Source organism: Rhamphochromis longiceps, linkage group LG12 (genome assembly GCF_057381845.1).
Source record: "Rhamphochromis longiceps isolate RC_006_pf linkage group LG12, R_longiceps_female_GT1.1, whole genome shotgun sequence".
In the NCBI taxonomy this organism is placed as follows: domain Eukaryota; kingdom Metazoa; phylum Chordata; class Actinopteri; order Cichliformes; family Cichlidae; genus Rhamphochromis; species Rhamphochromis longiceps.
The window spans coordinates 34,988,405-35,012,117 of record NC_140568.1 but is presented as its reverse complement, the minus strand read 5'-3'; the positions used below and the strand labels follow the sequence as shown (position 1 = coordinate 35,012,117).

General features: G+C 39.6%; 3 protein-coding genes across 5 annotated transcripts in view; 2 read left to right on the top strand and 1 right to left on the bottom strand.

Moving 5' to 3' along the window:
• The window catches only part of pi4kab (phosphatidylinositol 4-kinase, catalytic, alpha b), a 29,691-nt gene extending 10,201 nt beyond the window's left edge, over positions 1-19,490 (bottom strand). The window contains exons 1-37 of one of the 3 annotated variants that reach the window (XM_085426038.1): positions 19,279-19,399; positions 18,483-18,562; positions 17,599-17,715; positions 16,946-17,039; positions 16,549-16,637; positions 16,375-16,447; positions 16,028-16,290; positions 15,796-15,862; positions 14,929-15,077; positions 14,745-14,810; positions 14,533-14,629; positions 14,206-14,397; positions 14,000-14,100; positions 13,752-13,881; positions 12,953-13,082; positions 12,751-12,846; positions 12,443-12,626; positions 10,378-10,481; positions 9,994-10,162; positions 9,851-9,901; positions 6,151-6,259; positions 5,225-5,361; positions 5,000-5,133; positions 4,810-4,892; positions 4,652-4,722; positions 4,435-4,559; positions 4,265-4,346; positions 3,965-4,048; positions 3,199-3,288; positions 2,909-3,028; positions 2,020-2,034; positions 1,779-1,871; positions 1,530-1,686; positions 1,290-1,417; positions 1,044-1,202; positions 553-704; positions 5-112 (exon numbers count right to left, since the gene is read on the bottom strand). In XM_085426038.1, coding sequence (XP_085282164.1) covers positions 5-112; positions 553-704; positions 1,044-1,202; positions 1,290-1,417; positions 1,530-1,686; positions 1,779-1,871; positions 2,020-2,034; positions 2,909-3,028; positions 3,199-3,288; positions 3,965-4,048; positions 4,265-4,346; positions 4,435-4,559; positions 4,652-4,722; positions 4,810-4,892; positions 5,000-5,133; positions 5,225-5,361; positions 6,151-6,259; positions 9,851-9,901; positions 9,994-10,162; positions 10,378-10,481; positions 12,443-12,626; positions 12,751-12,846; positions 12,953-13,082; positions 13,752-13,881; positions 14,000-14,100; positions 14,206-14,397; positions 14,533-14,629; positions 14,745-14,810; positions 14,929-15,077; positions 15,796-15,862; positions 16,028-16,290; positions 16,375-16,447; positions 16,549-16,637; positions 16,946-17,039; positions 17,599-17,697 — 4,001 coding nt within the window. In that variant the 5' untranslated portion in view covers positions 17,698-17,715; positions 18,483-18,562; positions 19,279-19,399. Of the gene's footprint in view, positions 1-4; positions 113-552; positions 705-1,043; positions 1,203-1,289; positions 1,418-1,529; positions 1,687-1,778; positions 1,872-2,019; positions 2,035-2,908; positions 3,029-3,198; positions 3,289-3,964; positions 4,049-4,264; positions 4,347-4,434; positions 4,560-4,651; positions 4,723-4,809; positions 4,893-4,999; positions 5,134-5,224; positions 5,362-6,150; positions 6,260-9,850; positions 9,902-9,993; positions 10,163-10,377; positions 10,482-12,442; positions 12,627-12,750; positions 12,847-12,952; positions 13,083-13,751; positions 13,882-13,999; positions 14,101-14,205; positions 14,398-14,532; positions 14,630-14,744; positions 14,811-14,928; positions 15,078-15,795; positions 15,863-16,027; positions 16,291-16,374; positions 16,448-16,548; positions 16,638-16,945; positions 17,040-17,598; positions 17,716-18,482; positions 18,563-19,278 lie in introns of all 3 variants that reach the window. The other 2 variants (XM_085426036.1, XM_085426037.1) reach the window with 2 other exon arrangements.
• Positions 6,638-9,413, top strand: serpind1 (serpin peptidase inhibitor, clade D (heparin cofactor), member 1). The gene is made up of 7 exons (XM_085426040.1): positions 6,638-6,699; positions 6,865-7,132; positions 7,389-8,032; positions 8,117-8,265; positions 8,352-8,476; positions 8,621-8,765; positions 8,892-9,413. Exons 2-7 carry the CDS (start codon positions 6,873-6,875, stop codon positions 9,081-9,083), a joined length of 1,515 nt encoding a protein of 504 aa, XP_085282166.1. The 5' UTR covers positions 6,638-6,699; positions 6,865-6,872; the 3' UTR covers positions 9,084-9,413.
• A 121-nt stretch (positions 19,491-19,611) lies between the features above and the next one.
• On the top strand, positions 19,612-23,088 carry snap29 (synaptosome associated protein 29). The gene is made up of 6 exons (XM_085426041.1): positions 19,612-19,752; positions 21,207-21,443; positions 21,583-21,776; positions 22,106-22,191; positions 22,276-22,380; positions 22,477-23,088. Exons 2-6 carry the CDS (start codon positions 21,207-21,209, stop codon positions 22,632-22,634), a joined length of 780 nt encoding a protein of 259 aa, XP_085282167.1. The 5' UTR covers positions 19,612-19,752; the 3' UTR covers positions 22,635-23,088.
• The last annotated feature ends 625 nt before the right edge of the window (positions 23,089-23,713 follow it).

Genomic DNA, 23,713 nt, shown 5'->3' with positions numbered 1-23,713 from the left:
TTACCTGAAGTAATCAAAAGCTGTGGAATAGATTTTTTCTCGCAGTACGTTCCTGATGGTAGCATTTGTCACCACATCAGCATGCAGAAGATTAAGACCAAGAGTCAACAGCCTGAAATAAAGCAACAGTTTAGGATTATGCATATGGCGATGCTGCTGATAGATTAGAATAGAATAAAATAGAATAGAATTCAACTTCATTGTTATTGCACATGTTACAAGTACAAGCCAACGAAATGCAGTTTGCATCCATCCAGAAAGTGTTTTAGCAATAATATAGATTTAATACAGAATATAGATCTATTATAGGTATGTTACAACGTACACGGTATGAAGGTGTGTTCTGAGTATACTATAACTATAAGTATGTACAGGCTATAGCCGTAGTGAGTGTACAAGCTATGTACAGGCTATGAATAGGTTATACATGTAGTTAAAAATATGAAAACTATACAGATTGTAGATTACAATTGTCTATTTATACTCGCAATTGTATAACAGTTGTATTTGTAAACAAATACTATGATTGCCACAGTATTTCAAAGTAAACACCTGAATCTTGGTCCAATGGCAGCAATATGTTTGTTTATGCTGCTTTTGGATCCTCCTACATTCAAAGACAGAGATCGCTGTAAAATGGCGGTGAAAATCTCCACTTGGTCAGCACTGGAGTACTTGGCTATCTCGAACCTCTGCACCAGAAACTTGAAGAAAGAAAGAAAAAGAAAATGTTTATGTCTCCAACCTTTACCAGTTTGTAGAAACAAATAAGCTTTGTAGGTGATGAGATCCAAAATTCTTGGGCTGATCGACTCTTCCAGATGTAGCATATTAAAATAGATTTAAAAACTGATCAGTATTGACCTACAATATGCTGGACTCACTCAGCACCGTCTTTAATTAGATATCTATCCATTAAAAGTCAGGACAAGTGATGAAAAACATTCAGCAAAGAAACAGTTCAAAAGCAGCTAGATGGCCACATTACTTTTAAAAATGAACATTAAACAGCAAACAACACAATATTATTCTGTATAACTGACCTCTATCCAGAGGAAGTGAGGCACGACATCAGGAGCACAGGGTGTAGGTTGACTCTCCTCTGAGACAGCCAGAGGGCCAGCCTCGACCTTAGCCTCCAAGAATAAACCCATTTTCAGCTCTACTGTCATCTGCCAAGCTCCTGCCATTTCACGCATGAACTAAAAAGAAACATTAAAGATAATCAACTTAAACTAAACATGCATTCATGTAATTATTTAAACGATTTTAAGAGAAGTGACACATACTGGCACTTCCACCCCATTGTGCGCAGCCAGTAGCCATTCCCAGCAGGCAATGGCAGTTTCCATGCCATGTTCTGTAAACATCTTCAGAGGAGACCAACAAAGATGGTGCAAGAGCAGTGGATCGCAGTCTGAAAGCCAGACATAAAAACAAGAAAATTACTAATGAAAAGTGAACTTTATATAATAATTAAATGAATAAATAAATAACAGGCGTGATTTAAGAGAAGCAGAGCTGCTTACTTTTGGTAGTTATAAGGAGGGCAGCCATCTTGAACATGGCCTGGGTGAAGGCCTCGGGGTCTTTTTTATCTAGAGCACTGGTCATCTGATGGATCATCAACTTGTTGAGATCCGACTGGCTGTGAGTCGCCTCTGAGAACTGGATCATACCAGCCACCTAGACAGTACATAAAAAAGACAGGAGATAGCATCAGAGAGCAGAAGAGAATAGGAGTAGCTGTGCTTTTAAATATTCCCAGTATAGTTTACCTCTCCTGTGTACCGGTTTCGCAGATTGAGTGACGCCATGAAGTTGGAGTAGTCTTTTTTCACACATGCTGGTCTCTCTGTCAGCTGGGTGGTCTGAAGGGGGGAAAAAAAACACAATGTAACTGCCAAATAACTGCATGGAAACTATGGAAGCATGAGCGACAGCTTTAATGTCACACTTGGATATACTGAGGGTGTCATGCCTGAGGCCTTTTTCTCTGTATTTAGTGATCAGACCAACCTGAGGGAAAGCAGCCTATGGTTGGGCACATGGTGGAGGACAGTACCGGCATAACCAGTAAGCCAAATGGGCAACCAGCCAGCCAGCCAACCAACCCACCAGTCCATTGCAGGTAAGTAACCAGGTAACCAGCAAATCCGTACACAGGCCAAGCAACCAGGTAGGTAGTTCGGTGCAGTTTAATAAAGACAAAATACAACAAATGAAGCAAATGAAAAGACAGATATAGCAGAATGCAGGCCCAAAGAAAATATAAGAAATGCCTAGCAAGCAAAATAATGTCACACAGACTAGTAAGCATGCACACATGAACATAGACATCTACAAATTGTTTAAAAAGCAACTAAATAAAACACACAAGCTATATGTGCACAACAAAAAAAATCAACAAGGACCTTTTTCTGAATACAAACAAAAAGCCGACGTCTTTGGCAAAGCTGCTAAATTGCACATGGCATGTTAAAAAGCACTTTATGTTGGACAGCTGTTAATGAGCATTCAATCAACAAACCTGGGAGGCCATTTAGAATTAAACATTCTTAGTTTGCAGTTTGCTCCAAGTACAGTGTGTTACTAAAATGCTCTTTCTCCTGTCATCTACTGTGCTCTAAGAATTCTGACTACACATATCTTTGGTAGAACTGTGTCTTTGCACTAATTTGCATCTAAACTATATGTTAAAAAAAATACCGTATTGGTTTAGTGAATGTTATCTTTCTGCAGAATTGCTAAAATGCAGTAGATTCTATCTCACCATCAGTTTGGTTCATTTTGTCTACATTTATCTTGACATTTAGTTGGGGGTTAAATCCAATATTTACAGTATGATAACTGCGGTGATCAGAAGGATTTGTGTGAAGCCGTGGCTGTAAGTGTATCTGTGACTCACGCCTAGTGTAGTACTCTGTCTGTTGTAGCCTGCAAAGTGAAGTATGCTCTCTGTGGCCATTGCAAGGCCAGTGTGCTGTGACAGTCCTGACACCCAGATCTGATGCTTGTTCAGATACTCCTGCAAGAAAAATCGAAATAGCAGATATGACAAGAATCATTTACAGTCACTTATGCCTTGTTTACTCAAAGTAAACACTCCTTTTCAAAATGCAGAGGTAAAAGTTAATTGCTTGCTTAAAATAAATTAATAGTGGCCATCTATTAAATAAAAACTTAAAAGAAACTAACCTGTAGGTGGGACTTTGTGACCGAAGGAGCCCATTTCATTGCTTCTTTCAGGATCTCACCACAGCGAGCAGCAAAGTCTTTTACTATGCTCTAAAAGGAGTTGGGAAATAAAGGCATAGTGCTACTTTATTAAGAACAAGAGTGGCAATAATATTCAATATTTAGTATTTACTGTTATATTCACATAGATCATTGCAATGATGTTGTTTATTATATTGCTCTCTTTTTCTTTGCTTGTTTTCTCTTTTTTCTTTCTCAACAGGTGATCCAGGTGATTGATATGTGTATTTTTTGTCTGTTTGTTTTGTTGGTTTTTGTTTTTTTGCCCTTCATCACCGTTCCTCTTCCCCGCTGTTTTTCTTTCCCTACCTCTCTTTCTTTCTCCCTTTTCTTTCCCCCAGTCTGTCTGTCCCGTGTGTAGCAAGTGAAAATAAAATAAAATAAACAAAAATAAACAAAAGGTGAATCAAATAGACCGATACGGCAAGGCCGGGATGGTTCATTTGGTAAAGTAAATTCATTGGGCATCTTTCTTCTGATGGCAAAAAGAGTGGCGGACATTCACTGAGTAAAATAAATTCTAGCACAAACCAAATGCCACTTGTTTATTTAACTTCTACATTTTTTTAAGAGCCCAAACCTCAGTCCACCATTAAAATACAGTTTACACTTGATATGATAAAAAAGAACTCTCTCCCTACTATTGTTGAAGCCCATACTGTGCTGTCCTCTAGTGGTCAGAAGTGTAATAACAGCCCAAACTCACCTCTCTGGCTTCGTATGTGTCAGGAACAGTGATCCTGTATGGGGTGTCGGGAATGTCATAGTATGGCTGGTCCTTATGAATGTCCTAAAGTAAAGGAGAATACATTTTGTTCACATGAAGTCTATATTTGCATCTATTTAAACACTTCCATGAGATCTAACTTAAAACCTCTTTTATTCGACCACAGCACACCGACTTGCTGACTCTGCATTATGTTATCGGTACAGGGACCGAGAACCAGGCACTCAAACAGAGAACCTGGCACTCTGTCTATCACATCAACCCTCTCCTCATACTCACAGCACTTAGTGACAGAGAGAGTGTCTGCAAAATGTCCAACATGGTCTTTAACACACGACCGCTCCAGAGTAGATGAGGGAATCTGGTTCAGAAAGAAGGATGTAAAAATACTTAGAAAAAATGATAAGCGAGAAAAAAGCAGACAAGGTAACTAAATGATTTCTACTCACGTCTCAGCCAAACCAGAGAGGTATTTGTCTGCTACTCTGCGGATCCTCTTGTGGGTATGATTAAAGTTCACCAACAAGAATTGGGCATGACGCTCTAATTCTTCTTCGTGTTCTTTGGTCTTTGCCTGAAAACATTAGAAACAAAATGATTTTTTAAAATCTGAACTTAATTAAATGTTGCAAGCTCCACATATTTTACTATTTAAATACCCCCTACCTTCTCAGCCATCATCTGAAGGAAAACATCAAATACCTTGTCGCCAACACAAATGATGCACTGCATCATGCCTGCAAAAAAGGAAAACTGAGAAAATGGGTTCCATATATTAAAAAGACAACAGGATGATTAAATTGATTCGGGCACAAAGCTCTCACCAGATTTGTCTTTCTGGATGGCTTTGTCTTCAAAGTATCGAAACATGACCTGGAACCTATCAGGATCATTGGATCGCAGCATCCTGAGAGAGATAACAGGACGAAATTATATTTTTGCACATTTTGACCTCGCTTAAGCAATCAAAGTGAGAAAAGATAAGGAAATTAAGCTCATGCCAATAGAGCTGACCTCATGTATTCTAATCGGTAGACGGAGAGCAGGTATGTGGACATGGCAAAGTCTAGCTTGTTAATGAGGGCAGACCCTTCAGGAGGTGGGTCAAGGAGATTGCTGATGGTTGCCCGCAGTTCACTCAACTCCGCCTGGAGGAAAAAAAGATTTGAACACCTAAAGATTCATTCTGGTATTCCTTTAATTAAAAAAAAATAATCAAAACTATTTTGAACACTGTACCGGGGTGACTGTGTCGTTTTTCAGAGCCGAGTTGTACTGTAGCTCAGACCGCAGAGGTTCTCCACTGGGGAAGGTGAGAAGAGGAGACTTGGTAGCAATCTCACACACACCTTCATACCACTCCTCTGGCCAAAGCCCTAAAAAGACAAAATATATTTCAAGAAATACAGAAACATGTTGGTTTGCTGCTGTGAGCCTTTTTCATTCCACATATCAACACAGCTGTGGCAGATGTACCGGGACAAAAAAAAAAATAAGCTGAATCCATTTTGAACAGAATTTGGAACGTTTCTTTTATTTTTAGAATTTTACTTAATTTAACATCTATTACTGATCAGTTTCACTGATTTATCCTCAAAGTTTGTGCAACAACTTTGTTTTCAGAATCAGAATACTTTATTAATCTCTAAGGAAATTATACACAATCATGTTTAATAATTTTACTGTAAGCCAGCAATTTCATTCTAATTTATAACTGTTAATGTATTTCTTTTAATAACTTCTGACTACAATGTACTACTGACTATGCATCTATTACCTTTCCCTTCTAGATCTTGTTAAATTCTACTCAGTTCTTCACTCCACATACCCCTGGCTACTGCAGAAGCACCTCCTAGTACTTCTGGTTAGACACTGACACAGACCTATGAATCTTATGTTTATGGTGAATCTTAAAATTAAATTAAGTTTGTGACAATTGATCTATCTTTATATTTTTGGTATAAAATCTTCATGATTATTATATTTCTTGTAATTGTGCTTGTTTAAGTCTAAACCAACAACTACATGATCTATGTTTTATAAATGAAAGCTACAGATGCCTTGAGATTCCAAAACATCAGTGCTGAACAAGGCAAGGAGCCTCATCATGGGAGGAGCTTAACATATGAGCTTAGCATATGAAAATTACTTAATTCTTTGCTTACCTGATCCTTCCACAGCAAAACCCATGACCACTGAGTACAACCAGAAGTCCCTAAACAGCTTCTGGAGGCGGGGCTTGGCCTCTTTGATTGGTGGAAGCCTCCTGGTCAACTATGAGTCAAAAAAGCCAGACAAGACAGATAACAATGATTGATTTAGAGCAATTATCGCTTAAATCAATAATTTTATGCAAAAAGTGAATATAAAAAAAATCCCCCAAAATACTGGTACTTCCTTTGAGTACAAAAGGTTATTACACACTGGATATTATGCATACTAAAAAAGTGTAAGGCTTACAAATAAATTAACAGCTGCAAACAATGTGTTACTGAACTACAGGAGATTTAACTGTTAGTAAAATATATTCTTAACAAGTGAGCAGAATGGTGAAGAGTTAAAGGTTTGAGTCAGTCACAGGACGTTTTGGTCTGTTTGATCTGGTTTATTTGTTCAAGAGAAGCCCACATCAAAGTTCAGTGGTGTATTCAATTCTTTGCTCTTAGTCCTACAAACAGAAGCAACAGAAGACTTTACACCACGACTCGGTAAAGGTAAGACATTACCGTTATTATAGACAAACTGCTGTTATCATTAAAAAACTAGGTTAAATTTTTCAACAGCAAGCAAATTATTTCACATCTACAGATTTTTCAGCATCTAATTGAATCAAATCTATTTAAAGTGGTCGTGCTAAATATGCATTTCCTCTGCCTCAGCCATTAGGATGTGGGTCATCACTCTCATCTCAGCAGTCTGTCTGCTGGCTAGTCCATCTCGGGCTGGAATCAAAGATCTCAGCTCTCACTTCAGTGACCCCAAACCCGACCCCAGAGGCTTCGAAGCAGATGGCACAGTGGACATAGAGTCCCTACCCTTGGAGTACCACAAGGAAAACACTGTCACTAATGACCTATTTGATGGCTTTGAGGATGAAGATTATATTGATTTCGATAAGATCCTAGCAGCAGGCAGTGATGACTACATGTAAGAATTAGTGATTTTTTTTTTTTACTAGGGTGGATTGTTTAAATATGTTTTTGTAAAAATACTTAAAGTGTATATTAACTGAAGTTAGTTTACAACATAAACACTTGTACACTTGTGATATTTTTCTTGGTAGTGTTGATGATGTAACTGTGTATACACATCACCTATGGGACACATGAACAAACCACAATAAACAGTTACTTATTATTCTACTTTTAAATGTTTAGATGATGACTCTAAGCATGTCTTTCAGTGAAGGGGATGAGGTCGATGAGATCGCCACACCAGCCCCCGACATTGACATCTTTGCCGAACCCTCTGACCCAAAGATTCGGCGTGCCAGACTTCTGCGACTGTTCCACGGTCGTTCTCGCCTTCAGCGCCTCAACATGGTGAATGGCCGCTTTGGCTTTAACCTCTATCGAAGTCTTCGAAACAACGTCAACCAAACTGACAACATCCTGCTAGCACCCGCTGGGATCTCCATTGCCATGGGGATGATGTCTTTAGGAGCGAGATCTGAAACCCATGATCAGATCTACAAAGTTCTGGGATTCGCTGAGTTTGTCAACGCCAGTCATCACTATGACAACACAACGGTGCACAAGCTATTCAGGAAGCTGACACACAGGCTCTTCAGGAGGAACTTTGGCTACACATTGCGCTCTGTAAATGACGTCTACGTCAAGAACAGCATCTCTGTGAAAGATACTTTCCGTGCAGAGACAAAGAATTACTATTTTGCAGAGCCTCAGTCAGTGGACTTCAGAGACCCTGCATTTCTGGCTAAGGCAAACCAACGCATACAAAAGCTGACCAAAGGGCTGATTCGGGAACCACTGAAGAGTGTGGACCCAAATATGGTGCTGATGCTACTCAACTACCTGTACTTCAAAGGTGAGAAAAAAAAATATGACATGCTTTCAAAAGACCCCTATGATTTCAACATGGCTATTTGACTTGATTTGTTTGACTAAACAGGAACTTGGGAGCAAAAATTCCCTAAAGAAATGACTCACTATCGCAACTTCAGAGTTAATGAAAAAACAAATGTACGTGTGCCAATGATGACAAACAAGGGGAACTATCTAGCTGCTGCCGATCACGATTTAGACTGTGATATCCTACAGGTGGGTGGCCAATCTTTAACAAAAATGTTCTCCCAAACAGGGACGCGTAAACAGCACCACAAAAAGATCAAATTTCCTTTTTTCAGCTCCCATACACAGGAAACATCAGCATGCTCATCGCCTTGCCAAGGAAGCTCACTGGCATGAGGTCTTTGGAGCAGGAAATCTCTCCCACGGTTGTCAATAAGTGGCTCAAAAACATGACAAACAGGTCAGCAGCTGAGACATTCAATAATGTTTTTCAGTAGAGGATCTTTTAAAGCTACTGGTTTATGTGGAAAAGTGGGAAAAAAAGTTCAGATATTGTTGCGATTTAAAACGATTCAACTATGACAAACTTCTATGTCCCCTTCAGGACACGTGAGATTGTGCTACCTCGGTTTAAACTGGAGCAAAACTATGACTTGATTGAAAACATGAAGAAGATGGGCCTCACTGGCATGTTTGAGGAGACTGCCGATTTCTCTGGCATGACCTCTGAAAGAGTTTCCATGAACTGGGTGAGCAACACTAAATCGCTGACAAATAATCTTGATCTGTGATCCATTCAGTCACTTGGACATCTTATTAACAGCACGCAATACTTCCTTTCAAAGTAATGTACAGATTCTGATTTCTCTCTGTAGCTGAAGCACCAAGGAATCATCACTGTGAACGAAGAGGGAACAGAAGCTGCTGCTCTGACTCAGGTGGGCTTCATGCCGCTCTCCTCTCAGATTCGCTTCGTCATCGATCACCCCTTCCTCTTCCTGATCTACGAGCACCGCACGAACTGCCTTGTGTTCATGGGCCGGGTGGCCAATCCCTCCCAGAGCTAAACAAAAAGTTGTGTTGCACAGCTAAACTATTCATGACAAGCCTGCTTAGAATGACCGACTAGATTTGGTTGATTCTAGAAGTTGACATCAAGTAAAGAATTTTTCATGCGAGTATAGCCTCTAGCTGAACATTTAAAGTTCTCCCTTATATAATTCAAAGCACAGAGTGTCTCTGAATAACTCAATAAATTCTTATCAGTCTGTTAACGTTTTATCTTCTGCAATGACACTAATGTAGAAGCGTGCTCAGAAAACAGAATTATGAAAATGTTCTTACTCTAAGGCTGAAGTGAAACAGTCAATTCTGTGAATAAAGCTTAATCTTGTAAAATTACTTTTTTTTTTAACAAAAGGGGGGGTGCTCTAAAAAAGAAAATTTCAACTTTACTATTTAAATATTTAATATGTTAAGACCTAAAACTATTACTATTAATGGAAAGTACTAACTAGCACACAAGTGGAGGTCTATATATACACACTAAAAAAATACAAACTGAATAGATTGTATTATAATATTACAGTAGGCGCATAATGTTTGGGGGGGCTTAAAGCAGTAGCATTCAGCATTGAACTATAACACCGATGTCTGTACTGCAACTGACTTGGTAAATATTTGTTCATACAGTTAAAACCTAACTGACTAACACTTTGTATTCCCTTGCAAGAACTCAAACATTGATGTAGCTACCTCAGCTAACCTACGTATGGGTATTTTAACACTTACAAAAAGAGCCGTTAAAAGGAAACCCCCTATAACGGCTACTCACCACAGCAATGACTGGAATGAGGACTCCAAGATTTCCAGCACTACTTGATGCCTAGGGTGATAGAGAGAGCTATTAGCATGCCATCAATGTGGCTGTTACCAATTTCCTGTGGTGTTTGGATGTTTATGTCAGGAACCACGTACCTTTAGTGCGGGGCCCTTGTCAGAGGCCCTCTCGCTGGCTCTCTTTCCTTCAAGGCCCAGTTGAACAAACAGTTCTAAAAGGTTCACCAACAGTTCGTCCACAAGCTGCTCCCCCTGCAGGTTGGCTGCAATGTTGGCAAGTGCATTTATCACTGCCAGAGAGCAGTGCCTTGATGGGGAAACAACAGCACAGATGGAGGAAAAAGTTCAACACAGCTGCAGTACATATAGCCATAAATGTAACCAAGATAAACAAGCCTGTAATAACTAATCAGGCAGAAGTATAACATAGAAGTCTAGAACTGTAAGAACAAAGAAGAAGAATTTTTAAACACTGTTGCAGCCGCTGGTCACTCGTTGAAAAATGTGAGAGCAGATGCTGACCTGTAGCCATGATCTCTGTAGTCTTTGGTGGCTGAGTAGACCACTGAACTTGCTTTCACACTGATCTGCTGGAACAGATTCCACACCTCCTGGTAGATGTATTGCTACAAACAAAGAGACAAATAAAGACATGGTTAAAAGCTGGAATGTAAGAACCAGTTTTTAATAGTGGGAGAATGACAAGATAACACGGTGCTGCTTACAAAAGTTACAATTTCCTCAACAATAAACATTAGTGGTAATAAAATGCAAAAGATCTATATCAGTTGGGCATTTTTGGTGAGATCTATTTTCAGTACTTTTTTTTAAAATGTTGTTTGTCAGAATGAGGGCGGGCTTTTTCCAGAGCACCTGGTTACACTCCAGTGGAGTGTCATTAGTAATCTTGGAATCCTTTCTTAAAGCTTAAGTGCACTGAAGAAATAAACACCAGCTGACAAGTTTACAATAATTACGATGTGTCAGCATCTTCAGCAAAAGGAGCTCGAATTAACGCCTCTGTATTCCTCTACCACCAAATCAAGCTGCAGTTTACATCAGGGTAACCTCAATCGCCACTTCATTAGGTATACTTGTTCAACTTCCTGATAACATAAATATCTAGTCAGCCAATCACATGCCAGGAATTCAGTTAACTTAAGCATGTAGACACTGTCAAGATGGCCTGTTGACTGAGCATCAGAAAGGTGATTTAAGTGATTCAAACATGAAAAGGTTGTTAGCGCCAGACAGACTGATCTTGTTTCAGAAACTTCTGATCTACTGGGATTTTCCCCACACAGCCACCTCTAGGGTTTATCGAGAATGGTTGGGGGGGGGGGGGGGAGAATATATCCAGTGAGCAGCATTGCTCTGGGTGAAAATGTTTTATTCATGCCTGTGGTCAAAGGGGAATGGCCGGACTATTTTGAGCTGACAGGAAGGCAACAGTAATTCAAATAACCACTCTTCACCAACCAACGTATGCTGGAGACATTAAACCAGCACATTAAACCTTGAAGTAGGTGAGCTAAAACAGTAGAAGACCGCACAAGGTGCCATTTCTGTCAGTCACAAAGAGGACACTGAGGCTATAATTGGCACAGGCTAACTAAAGTTGGATACCAGAAGACTAGAAAAATGTTTCCTGATCTAAGGAGTCTCAGTTTCTGTTGTGATATTTGGATGATGTGATCAGAATATGGCACAAACAAAATGAAAGCTTCAGATCCTTCAGTCAGACTGGTGGTGGTGATGGCTTGTATCATAGATGTGCAGCCAACTAATCTTTTAATGGGTCAAAATCTCTGAGTAATGTTTTAAGCACCTTCTTGTATCTTTGCCACAAATAATTAAAGGCAGTTTTGAAGGTAAAAGGGGGACTAACCTGGTACTAGCATGGTGAACCTAATGAACGGGCTGATGAGTTTATATGTACTACACATTTTGTAGGCATTTAAGAGCGTGGGACCAAATATTATGTAAACAGCTCAGTAGCCCATCAAATAATAAGTATGGTCACAATCTCCTTTTCTGTCTGTGGTGTTGAATAAAGCCAAGTAAAGTGTCAAAAGTTGAATATTATAAAGCTGCAAAACAATCTTTGATCTTTTATGTAGAAATATTTACAGCTTAATCATTTTATCCTGACAGACATTGATTTGATATTTTGTGATAATTAGTATATGAATTCCTGAGTTGTCAGTCTTATGTTTAGTCCAAGTGTAAGGTTTGTGCCAATCTTAAAGGAATTCCCTCAAAGCGTTCCTGAGGTATAAATATGAAGGACAGGATGACATCAGGATAGACATACCAACCAAAAACATGTCCAACACCACCGCTGTCGTGGGTTGGCGTAGCAGCACAAAAAGGGTTACTTTTGTTAGTATTTATACTTTTGGTATATTTAAGCAATAGCAATTACCAGAAGCTAGCAGTATTGTTAGGGAACATAGATTTTGTTAGGGCAAGCAGTTCACCTATGGTTTAATTTGTTAGATAATTATTTACTCCTTTCCCTATATGCCCTGTCCACCATGAAGACATCTAAAAATTGGGAGCAAGTTTCTCTGCAATGTCTACATACATTTCCTGTAATGACCATACAGCCAAGCTGGTCTATGATGAGCACATCCAGCTGTGAAGGAGGCTGGCAGAACTTTTGCTGAAGGATCTGAAGAATGTGCTCCATGACTTTCGGAGTGTCTCTCAGAGCTACTGCAATGTGGCCAAGTGCTCGAATGGTGTGATCTGGAATTAGATGGGCATCCCTGGAAGAAATTAGATTATTTATTTTTAAAGCAGTTCATCAGGGTATCTGTGTCAAGGACTTGGATATCACTTGGGTGATTCTAAAGCCTAAAGTATTTTGTTTTTACTAGAAATGTTGCTCACTTGTCATTCTCCTGTGAAATGTATAGACGGTTTGAAAGACTAGCCAAGAAAGCCTCGACTATGACATTGTCCATTGTCAAACCAGCTTTCAGACATCTGAGAGAGAAAAGGACAAAAATGTAAAAACAGAAAGTTAAAAAAAAAACAGTTGAATTATTTTTTAAATCTCAGAGGAGCAGTGCTAGGTGTGTTTGTATCCAACCTGCAGATGTTGTCAATGGAAATATCTCTGAGCTGTTCGTACATGGAAGGCTGGTCTTTCCTGTTTGACAGTAAGTTGAAGGTGGACTGAGAGTGCTCATTGGTCACATTTATCCTAATTTCTCCTGTGCCTGAAAGAAGTGTATCAGCAGCACAAACACATAAATATTAGCGCAAACAGAATACAAGTTATAACACTATGTAAAACCAAGCCAAGTGTAAAATCTAAAGAGCGCATTTTGTAATTTATAAATTAAATGACTTGTCTATAAAAACACAGCACTCTGTGGTCAGGCAAAAATCTATACCCTGAATTACATTTACAACTGTTCTGAGTCTGTAGCCACTCATCAATGAACATGTCTAGGCACGACAGGCGCTGTTAACAATGACATTGTTATTGATGCATATTTGTCATTGTGCTCTTAGCAATATGACTCATTGATCTTTGCACCAACTGTGCTGTTCTTTGAATAAGATAGATGTGTGCTGGATGCTGTTTTCAAAGTGGCAATTGAAATATTAATTTCACTGTACTTTCACGCAGAAGTTGCAGGTTTACCGCAGCACAGTCATAGGAAACTTTGGTGCTATTAACCCGTGTTCAACTTAGAAAACGTCCTTTCTGTGTGAAGACTTGGTAGAGACTATGCTCTTTAAATTAAACTATATATATTTGCTGTGAAAAAAAATCCTAATTATGCTTCATGGTGTTTTTAGAGCAAAATTCTTATGAGGATAGGAGTTTTGAGTCTTAGCTCAGACGTGGATTTGAAGAAACCATTTTACACAGTAAGCACCTGTGTTGTACTGGCTGTGGTACTTGTAGAGTTTTATAAGAACAGGAGAAGGAACCACCAGGAAATCCTTGAGAGAGGTTGTGGCAGAGTGAGCAACTACTGGAAACCTTTCACACAGGCGACCCAGGCCCTGAAATGAAGTAGAAGACAGTCATAAAACCATTAAACCAATGCCCAGCACAGAAACAAAATGTCCAGAACCTTCTGTAACACTGTACTTTTCTACATTTGTATTAATATTATTATACCTGTAGGCAACAGATGAGCAGAGGCATATGAGCAATGATGACTTTACTGGAGGTTTTTGACTGCAGTTTCTCTGACAGTTTGGTACACAAATTCTCAGCTCCTGAAGAAAAAAAATATAACAGCATCAGCACCAGCAAACACATCCAGATCCCTCTGATTATGATGTCTGAATACACACTGTTCACTTTCTGCTGCAATCCATTACCTTGCTCATCTTTAACGGCCCACACCATAAGGTCCACGCATGCAGCGTTGGCTTGGCAACGAAGCTTGAGGGGGCTTTGTTCCCCTGGCAGCCCTCCAGTGTCATGAAGAACCCTCTGCAGCTCCGACTGACTGCTGCTAAACTGTTCCAGTACAAAATCGTGCACTTCCCGCACAAACGTTGGCTGCAGAGCTTTAAAAACATAAAGAGAGAATGAGTATTTGTAAAATAGTGTTCAGCACAAAATTGGCTGGCAAACAGAACAATAGCAACGGCAGGGCTGCCTGCTGTCAATGCATAATAAATACGCTCTCTTTGTTGTTTTACCTTTCATGTAATATAGTGTGTCCCGCAGCATTTTGAACACACACACATAGAGAGGGTCACTGAAGGTTTTGTAATAGAGGTTGATTCCAGGATTACACTTAACAACAAACAGAGGAGACATTGACAGAACAGATTACTTAACTGATAAGATCCTGTGTCTAACTTTGAATTTACCATTTACAATTCTGCACCGACAGCGGTCATATGCTTACCTCTATGACTTCTGTCATTGTGGCATCCAGAGTTTTCAAAAAGGACTCGGACACAAACTTCTTCACCTGCAAGCCAACATTGCACACAACTACTGTAAAGGCTCAAGATACATATACTGGATAAGAAGCAAAAGTAAAAGATTTAAAGGGTTGTAAGCGGTGTACGGGTAGTAGGCTACTGCACCATGGCAAGGAGCTGTCGGAGCAGATCCACAGGCACCTCCACCTCATTTTCTCCTTCCCCCAGGAAGAGTGGAGATACCGAGAAACTGGAGCTGACTGTAGAGAAATAGTAGTCAGGGTCGACTGTGTTGCTGTCTGGAAAATAGGCACCTGAAATCAGTGGGAGCAGAAGAATTATTAACAAAAACAAGTAGGATGAAATATGACTGTTTCCATTAGATCTCAGTGGGTACTATTTCAATAATATAGAATTAGTTCACTTTGGAAAATAAGGGTTTTTTTGTTGCACATTATTCTACTGAATCTACATTCCATAGCAACAATTAAACCTTTCTGTGTAACAGATTATGGCTTGTAATACTGCAGATTATAAGTGTAGAATTACTGAAATAAAACACTTTTTGAGTCTGTCCCAGACAGTTTACAAAAAACACATTCCCTGAGTTTGGAATGCAACATAGTTAACAGGAAATCTGTGGAAATACAGCAAATGTTACAAAACTCTTAATCTGACCACAAACAACGAATGAATTGGCATTTCCAAAATTATAGAGTAATACAGGATTGGAAATACTACTTCAGGCATAAAGCAATTAAAGGCCAATCTGGCATAACGTAGCAGCTATAAAACTCGGCATGAACCCAAACAAAAAAAGGCTAACTACAGTTACAATGTTTTTATAGTCTGGCTTATTACAAAGTTACAATATGGGGGATATTGCAGTTCACCCTAACAAACCTAAAAAAAAGTGCCCAGTTGTTACATAATGTTGACAGCTGATAATAATAAGCTGAGCTGAATTGCCAGACTAAACTAAAAACTAAGACACAAATATTTTTAAAGTAACTTCTGTTTCTTCAGTTTTACCTTCCAAGTAATGTGGACTAGGAGTTGTAGGAGAGCAGGGTGAGTGGCCTCCTGGATCTGTACTGATCTGTTTGAAAGCACATTACACAACTTTAATGGGTAACGAAACATACCACCATTATCACTGAATAATATGAATTAACAAAGCAAATAAAACTATGATTGCTCTGGATTGTCCCCTAATTATCCTGAACAAGCAAAACACGTCTGGAATCCGGCAACATGTACCGACCTGTGCAGATGAATCTAGGTTGGTCCCGGTGCGTCTGCGCAGAGTATCACTCTGGCACACTGTAAGAAGTGAGGACGGCAGAATAGAACGAAAGTCATTGAAGGATCTGCGCCGTACACCCTCTGTTTCCTCTGTAACGCATCGTGCCTGCGGAGAATCTTTGGGGAACAACTTGGATAACAGAGCTTCATCTGTGTGGCTGTAGCGGCCAAATGCCCGAGTCATGCCAAGCAGGCTGGGAACAATATACTTGCACAGGAAGACTGCAGACAAAAAAGAGCAGCGTTAAGGTTCTTTTTTTGTTTTAAAAGCTAAAGTCAGAATGTTTGTTGCATTTCTATCTATACCTTTGTCATGATTATCCGGTGTTTGGCACATATCCTGTAACGCCTGCATGACCTCCATTATAGTGTTCAAGATCTATAGTGAAAACAGTGCAAAAACAGTGAGTTAGCACTTAAATGCAATGCACCCCAACCCTGTGAATAATATAACGATTTATCACCACTTTTTAAACAGACCTCTTGTCTTGAGTCTGGATCCTTCTGAGCCACATCTGACAGAAGAGTCACTAGACAGAAGCTGAAGTTGTCTGCTACGGGGAGAAATTCTGAGGAGCAGAAAGTTACACAGACACAGTTGAATTGAATGCCTCATAAGGTTGAACAAAAGAAAAGAAATAATGATAAGCAGATTTGCCAAAAATGTAAACATCAAAATTAGAGCAACAGAGCGTTATGCTGAACAGAAACAGCAGTTCACAATATGCAATTCAAGTATAAATGAACCCATCTGTCTAGTGTAATATATCTCAACACAGTACAATTAATTAATAAGAATTGCTAGAAATTCTACTGCCACAAGTAAAAGGAGTCTATTGTAAAACTAAAAGCTTCACTATAAGAGGATTCTTCTTACCCTTTCCTTTCTTTCCTGAGCTTTCCTCGATCCATTGGACCCGTGGCAGCCCTCTCAGTAGGCTCAGCAAGTAAGAAACAAGTATGTCTTTGTGCTGCAGGAGTAAAACAAATCATTACACACCACAAACAACTGCACTCTGCAGCATAAAATCAGGACTTTTGCATGCCTGACAAGCACTGACGGATCAAAACAACGAGGTTATCTCACACAAGAAAATCTGGGTCAAAGAAAGTGTATCACAGCTTTAAAAATAAAAGTAAGGCATCCAGCACTATGCTGTCAAACAGAAGGGAAGCTTTCCCAACTGTGTCTAAGTGTGATGAGGTTAGAGGCTTACACGGCTAACTGCATGTCTAATCGCCAGATTAATCAGATTATGAGAATAAGCTTATCACAGGGATACATGTAGTCAGAGGAGAGCACAGGAGCAAACGTGGACTAATAGTTCTAATACAATATTACCATTGCTATACCTGTGAAACAGAGTTTGATAAGCAGTTAGGAAAATAGAAAATTAGTATTGTGTCAATATGCAATGCCAATACTTCACTATCTAATGAACTAAACTATGAAATCTTAAATCCACTGTATTACCAGAACAGCTTGAAGCGAAATGAAAACTGCTCAGCTTTTTACTGACATCCACCCACCTGTAAGCCAGATTCCACCAAAAACACAGCCAATGCAATAACAGCATCTCTGCGACGCACATCCAGAGTGAACACACCACGGACTTCCACTGGACACATACATTGCAGCTTCTGAACCTAAAAGGCCAAAAATAAATATTAAAGTAACAGTCCAGGCTGCTAATATTCACACATCAAGCTGATTTATCTCACTTGACAGCCCAGTGTGTTTGTGTCACACAGCATATGAAAACATAACACTACAGGATTAGACAATATGTCAAGTGTTAAAACCTGTTTGTATACTGAAAAACAAGCATGTGTTACCATCCATAAGTCAAAATTTTGGGGTTATTTTCTCAAGTATTAGCCTTAATGACTTGAAATTTCAAGTTATTTTCTAATACGTATAACTTACTAAGGAAAAGGTTTGAGATACCAAAAATTTAAAATTTTAGATAATTACCAAAGATTTGGACTTACAGATGGCAAAATACTTTTTTTCAGTGGCGGAAGCAAACTTCCAGATGTTTCAGAGTGAGTGTGTGGTTCAATGAGAGTAATATTTGTTAGTCTTACACTGTTCAATTAAGTTCTACTACACTAATAGAGAGAAATCCCCAACAATCAGACAACCCTCCTATGAGCAAGCAAAAGTAGCAAGGAAAAACTCCCTTTCAACAAAAATAAACCTCAAGAAGAACCAGACTCTGGGAAGGGCAGCCATCTGCCAAGACAGCTTGGGGTGGGGAGTGGGAAACAGGACAAAAGACACTGTGAAGGAGAGCCAGATATTAATAATAACTAAGGGTTAAAAGTAAAGGGAGATATAAACACAGGGAAAGTGAAAAGAAGAAGAAGAAGAAGAAGAAACAGTGCATCACGAGAAGCCTCCATCACCTTACCCTATTGCAACTAAGGGATGGCTCAGGGTCACCTGATCATCTACCGGAAGACATCTGGAATCTGTACACTGCTATGCACACTGTATAACCCAGCAAGCAAGCAAGATACAAGCATTTATGATATCTGATAAAGTGCCAGGCAGTTTCCTCCCTACAGCTCAAACACACAGTGGAACTGGGCATTACATAACATAACCCATGATAAAGTTACAACTCTTGGTGACAGCTTTTTGATAATGGCTTCATTTGTTCCCTTCTAACCCTTTACTTTCATTTACAAAATTTACCCATTGTTTTTTTGTTTTTCAAAATTAAAAACCTTTCCTATATTGGTAAGACCCAACTATCAATCTGCAACAGGTTTCCAACTATATAACACATGTAGGCGGATTTTGGTAGCAGTAAAGACAAACAGAGCAGCCTGTGAATGAACTCCTGTCTCAAAGATTTCTCTGTAAACCTGTTTGACTGCAGTGCCGATCAAGCTTGACCGCTCTGTCCGTCCGATGCAGTAACAGGCACCACACAGCGACGCCACTTTCCTCTGCACTGCCCACTTTTCTGATTCAGTGTTTTGGAGACCACTGCTCGCGTTTTAGAGATTTCTAACCACGGAGACTCGCACACAAGCACACGAGCATAACTGTTAAATGTTAGCTTGGTTGTCATGTCGTTGATCAAAATAAGCCACCGCCTGTGCGGAAGCGCAGCTACACCCTGAACAACCCTGCCACTGCTTCTAATTACTAACATGGTTAATTATTGCGTGTTTTGGAGCTCACGCTTGTTTTCTCACCTTTTCGACCGGTGCGGGGCGGTGAGCGGCTAAAGAGCGGGCCAGCGACAGGACTGTGTTAAAATAAAACCCCCTCGTACCACCTCCCATTACGGACATGTTTACCCCTACATTAAACCAGCGCAATTCATCGCTGAGAGGAAACAAGCGAGCGGGGCTGCCTGGGAGAGCCGCAGTACGGCAACTCAGCAGGGACATTTCTAACAGGGGCTCTTCGTTACCGCAGCAACTCACTCACAAAGGGCTTGAAATAGATCAAATTAAGCAAATGTATGGATTGTAGTTTTATTATTTACATTACAACCTGCGTGGGTTTTTATCAGTGAGTAACCCCAATATCGCCCTGGTGTGCGTTTCCTTTACGCAAGATCAGCTGTCGCGAAAGTGTGTGTGCAACGTCATCAAACGTGATAGGAAGAGTTCAGTCAGCTGATAGAGTAACAACATCGTCTGCCGCGGCTCCTGTGGTCAAAGGTTTGTCTGTTAAGTTAATCGTTACTGTGTCTTTTTTTATTATTTTACACTTTTAGACAGCATTTGTTCAATAAGAGAAAACTGCCTGTGGTGACTCTTGCGGATGTGTTCGTTTAGTTGACTGGCAGTTAAGCTAACGGTTGACTAGCAGACCAACACCCCGGCGATACATCAAACATTTCTTGACTTGCAATACTGTTTTATTTTTCTCCTCTTAATATAACACAGCAGGTATTGTTGCAGATGATTAATGTGAAATACGTTGACAAACCTAACTCTTGCTCGAATTACTTGTTGGACAACGTTGAAGTTAGCCGAAGCTAACACGCTGGAGCTTTCGTAATCGCACGAGTTCAGACAAGTTTCGAAATGAACAATTAACCTTCTTTTATCAACAAAAACGTACTGTTTTAATAAAACTAATTATTATCTAAATAGCAGATGTATTATGTTACGCATCGTTTAATTATTCAGCTATCCGATCCCAAAATATAATAAATAACGTTTCTTCCCGACGAGGTGCGATCTATCTATCGATCTATCCATTTTCCTCCGCCTATTCAGTTCATGGAATTCAACATGTTGTGCCAAAGAGTCTCCTATGTGTTAGCTCTGCATTTCTCCCTATGACTCCTGAGATGGGTTCCAGTCCACCGTATGACCCTGAATTTGATAACCAGAAGAAAATAGATGGAATGGCTAGATGTGTGTGCAGCTGATCTGCAGATGCCTGTCCTTAACTGAGCCTGGTTCTGCCGGAGGTCTCTTCCAGTAAAAATTGAGGGCAGGGGAGGGTAGGGGATCTCCTTTGGGTTATCTCTCTACTATTATAGGCTTTACCTTGCAATCCAAAGCACCTTGAGACAACTGTTGCTTTTGCGAATTTAGTTGAAGTCAAGATAAATAACACTCAGACTGTTTGAAGGATTTAATCAGTGAATAAGTGAACTTAAAAGATTATCAAGTTTTGGGAGACAATGTTTAAGAGGTGTAGTTGAGATGGTTTTGATATATGTGCAGAGGAGGGATATTAGATTCATTGGACAAAGCATGTTAAAGATGAAGCTGCCAGGCAAGAGGAAAAACAAGAAGACCATAGAGAAGATTCATAGATACAGCGAAGGAGGACATGCAGAGGGTTGGTGTGGCAGAAGAGGATGCCAGGGAGAGGGTCAGATTGTGGCAGATAATCTGTTTAGGGAACCCCTAAAGGGAGCAGCTGAAAAAAGCCAAAGATCATCAAGACTGGAACCAAATATATTATCTTTTATTAACCTGTTTATAGTTTGATTGTGTTCCAAGAAGTTGTTCCAGTTTTAAGCAATGTAAAATCCATTATTTACAGGTAACAAAAACTCCTTGTTGTGAAGAAAAGCTCATTCTTAAACTGCATGTAACTTGATGCTTATAGTCCTTTAGCTAAAATTACCAAAACATTTGTTTCTGCTCCACAGATGGCCTACCCTAAATCCCACAACCCGTTTGCAGATGATGATGATGAGGAGGATTTCAAGCCTAAAAGTAGGGGGTTTGATGACGAGCCAAGTGACAGTGGGTTGAGTGAAGCAGAGAGGAGGCAGAGATGCCTCCAGCAGGAAGTGATGCGTACAGCGCAGTCTGCTGTGGATAGCAGTTACCGCTCACTTGGCCTCATCTATGAATCGGAGAAGATGGGTGTGGAAACTGCAGAGGTATCTTAAATGAATAAGGTTCACACTACTATACAAAGAATTGACACTGTCTGTGAAAAGGTCATAGTCAACAAAGAGTTATTTTTAAAGGCCCCGTCTTCCCATACCTCATCCTGAATTAGTCTCTTCTTGTCTGCAGGAGCTGATGCGACAGGGTGAGGCTATAAAGAGGGCAGACAAGATGCTGGATAACATGGATCAAGACCTGAAGACCAGTCAAAGGCACATTAACAGTATTAAGAGTGTGTGGGGCGGCCTTGTCAATTATTTTAAGGGAACGCCAGAGACAAAGCCACCACCTGAGCAGCCAAAGGCCTACAAGGCCAGTGAAGGGTAAGTTTGTTTTTATTCTCTGTGTCAGTGAGGTGTGGTAGCATCATCCAGTTTCATTTCTGCATGTTTGAACTCCTAAACAAATCAAGGAGTTCTGTGATTTAGAGGACTTTCAATATATTAAAGATTGATATGCTGTTATGTGTAGGGACAAGTTATCATATTTTACAACAAAGCATGAAAACAGTTACTCTGAATTTGTGTTAAAGTAATGTTCACTTCTTTTAGAAGTTCAGGTAATTCATTTTTATTTTTTACTTTCATGCGTACAACTTGTTATTGACCGTCTCTCCCAAAATGTTTGAACAATTCTTATCTGACTTTCTCAGATTACAGACTGCCTTGTCCAGCAGCAGAGAAAATGAAGATAAGTACCAAGCTAGCCACCCCAACCTAAGAAAACTGGATACAGGAGGTAAGTGCTGGAACAAGAACCTCAGCATTACGGTATCTTCCCACCACTTACTGGCTCTCACTATTTCTTACTTCATTGTTTTAGGATTTGGAGCTACTGCATCAATAGATGATGGCTCATCTCAACAGAATGGATACCCTAAGAACAGATACCTGAAGGAGGCTCACCACACTCTTGACAAAAATTTGGGTAGGGAAATTCTGCACTTATTTAGTTACATACCACGTTTTTTTATATAAAGTTTGTCTGCTGTAATTGAACTGATGTCTTTTGTGAATGTCTTAGATGAGATGTGTGTAGGCTTGGGTAGACTGAAGAATCTTGGGCTTGGTCTGCAGTCTGAAATTGATGCTCAGGACGACTCCATTGATGCTCTGCTAAATAAAGTGGACAAAATGGATACAAAGATCCACAACACAAACCAACAGATGAAAAAACTGTAATAAACACTTGGATTCAACTCAAGGAAACCAAAACTGACCGCAGATCATCCTCTCACCTGGGCCTTCATTTTTTTTCTCCACCACCTTCTTTTAAAGGAAAGACTATTCACTGCTTGTTTTGGATGTCACTGTCTGTCTCTTTCTGCACTGGAGTTGTTTATTTTCTCTGTTAAGTTTCTCTCAAACTCTATCTGAATGTATGTAGTTGAACTTTCATTGATTCCATTCTGTTTTTATTGATCACCTTAGGTGTTTAATTGGCTGTTGGTTTGCTCATCATTCGTGCTGAACAAACAAATTCTGTTACAAATGAGGAAATTAATTTTAATGATTAAATATTCACTTAAAGGAGAGTAACTGGATCATTTTTTTGTGTGACATTCATATGTCAGTGCTAACTGTGATTCCTAGGCCTGCCACGCCACAATTATATTAAAAAAAAAAAAAAATACAAGCAAGCAGCTAGCCTAGCTCAAGTCACATTTGCCTTATGTGTAATTTGTATGTACAGTAGACTAGCTTTTGAAGCTGTGCCAAGTCCATGTCACCACTGGCACCGCTCACCATGTGAAGCTTCCCTCTGACATTTCTGAAATTTGTTTTTGAAGTTTATTCTTGTTTTTGAAGGATTTGATTAGCCTTATATAAATCCTGTGTATTTATGGTTATTCATTGAATGCTGCATTATTGGACAAATAATGTGAACAAGCTCATGTTAATATAAAAACTGTCACAGAAGGAATATAGCCCTTATACTACTTATTGTTGTATCTTCCATTTCTGACTAAAAGAACCACTTTTTTTTAAGTAAAACACAACGCTATTCTACTAAGATGATTAAAAATATGGTTTTATGGTTATAATGTCTTATTTTTGCCATGTTTATCATTTGTTGTAATCAAGTCTGCATAGCCAATAAAGCGTATAGAACAAGTCTGAGATGTCCTGTACATTGTTTGTTACAAGTGAAGCAGGAAGCCCAAAGCACCACAGAGGGGCGCCACATTCCCAGGAATTAATTTCTCTAGATTTTTGGGTAGTATGTGTCTTACTTTTGCATGGGCTGATAGCAAGAGAGA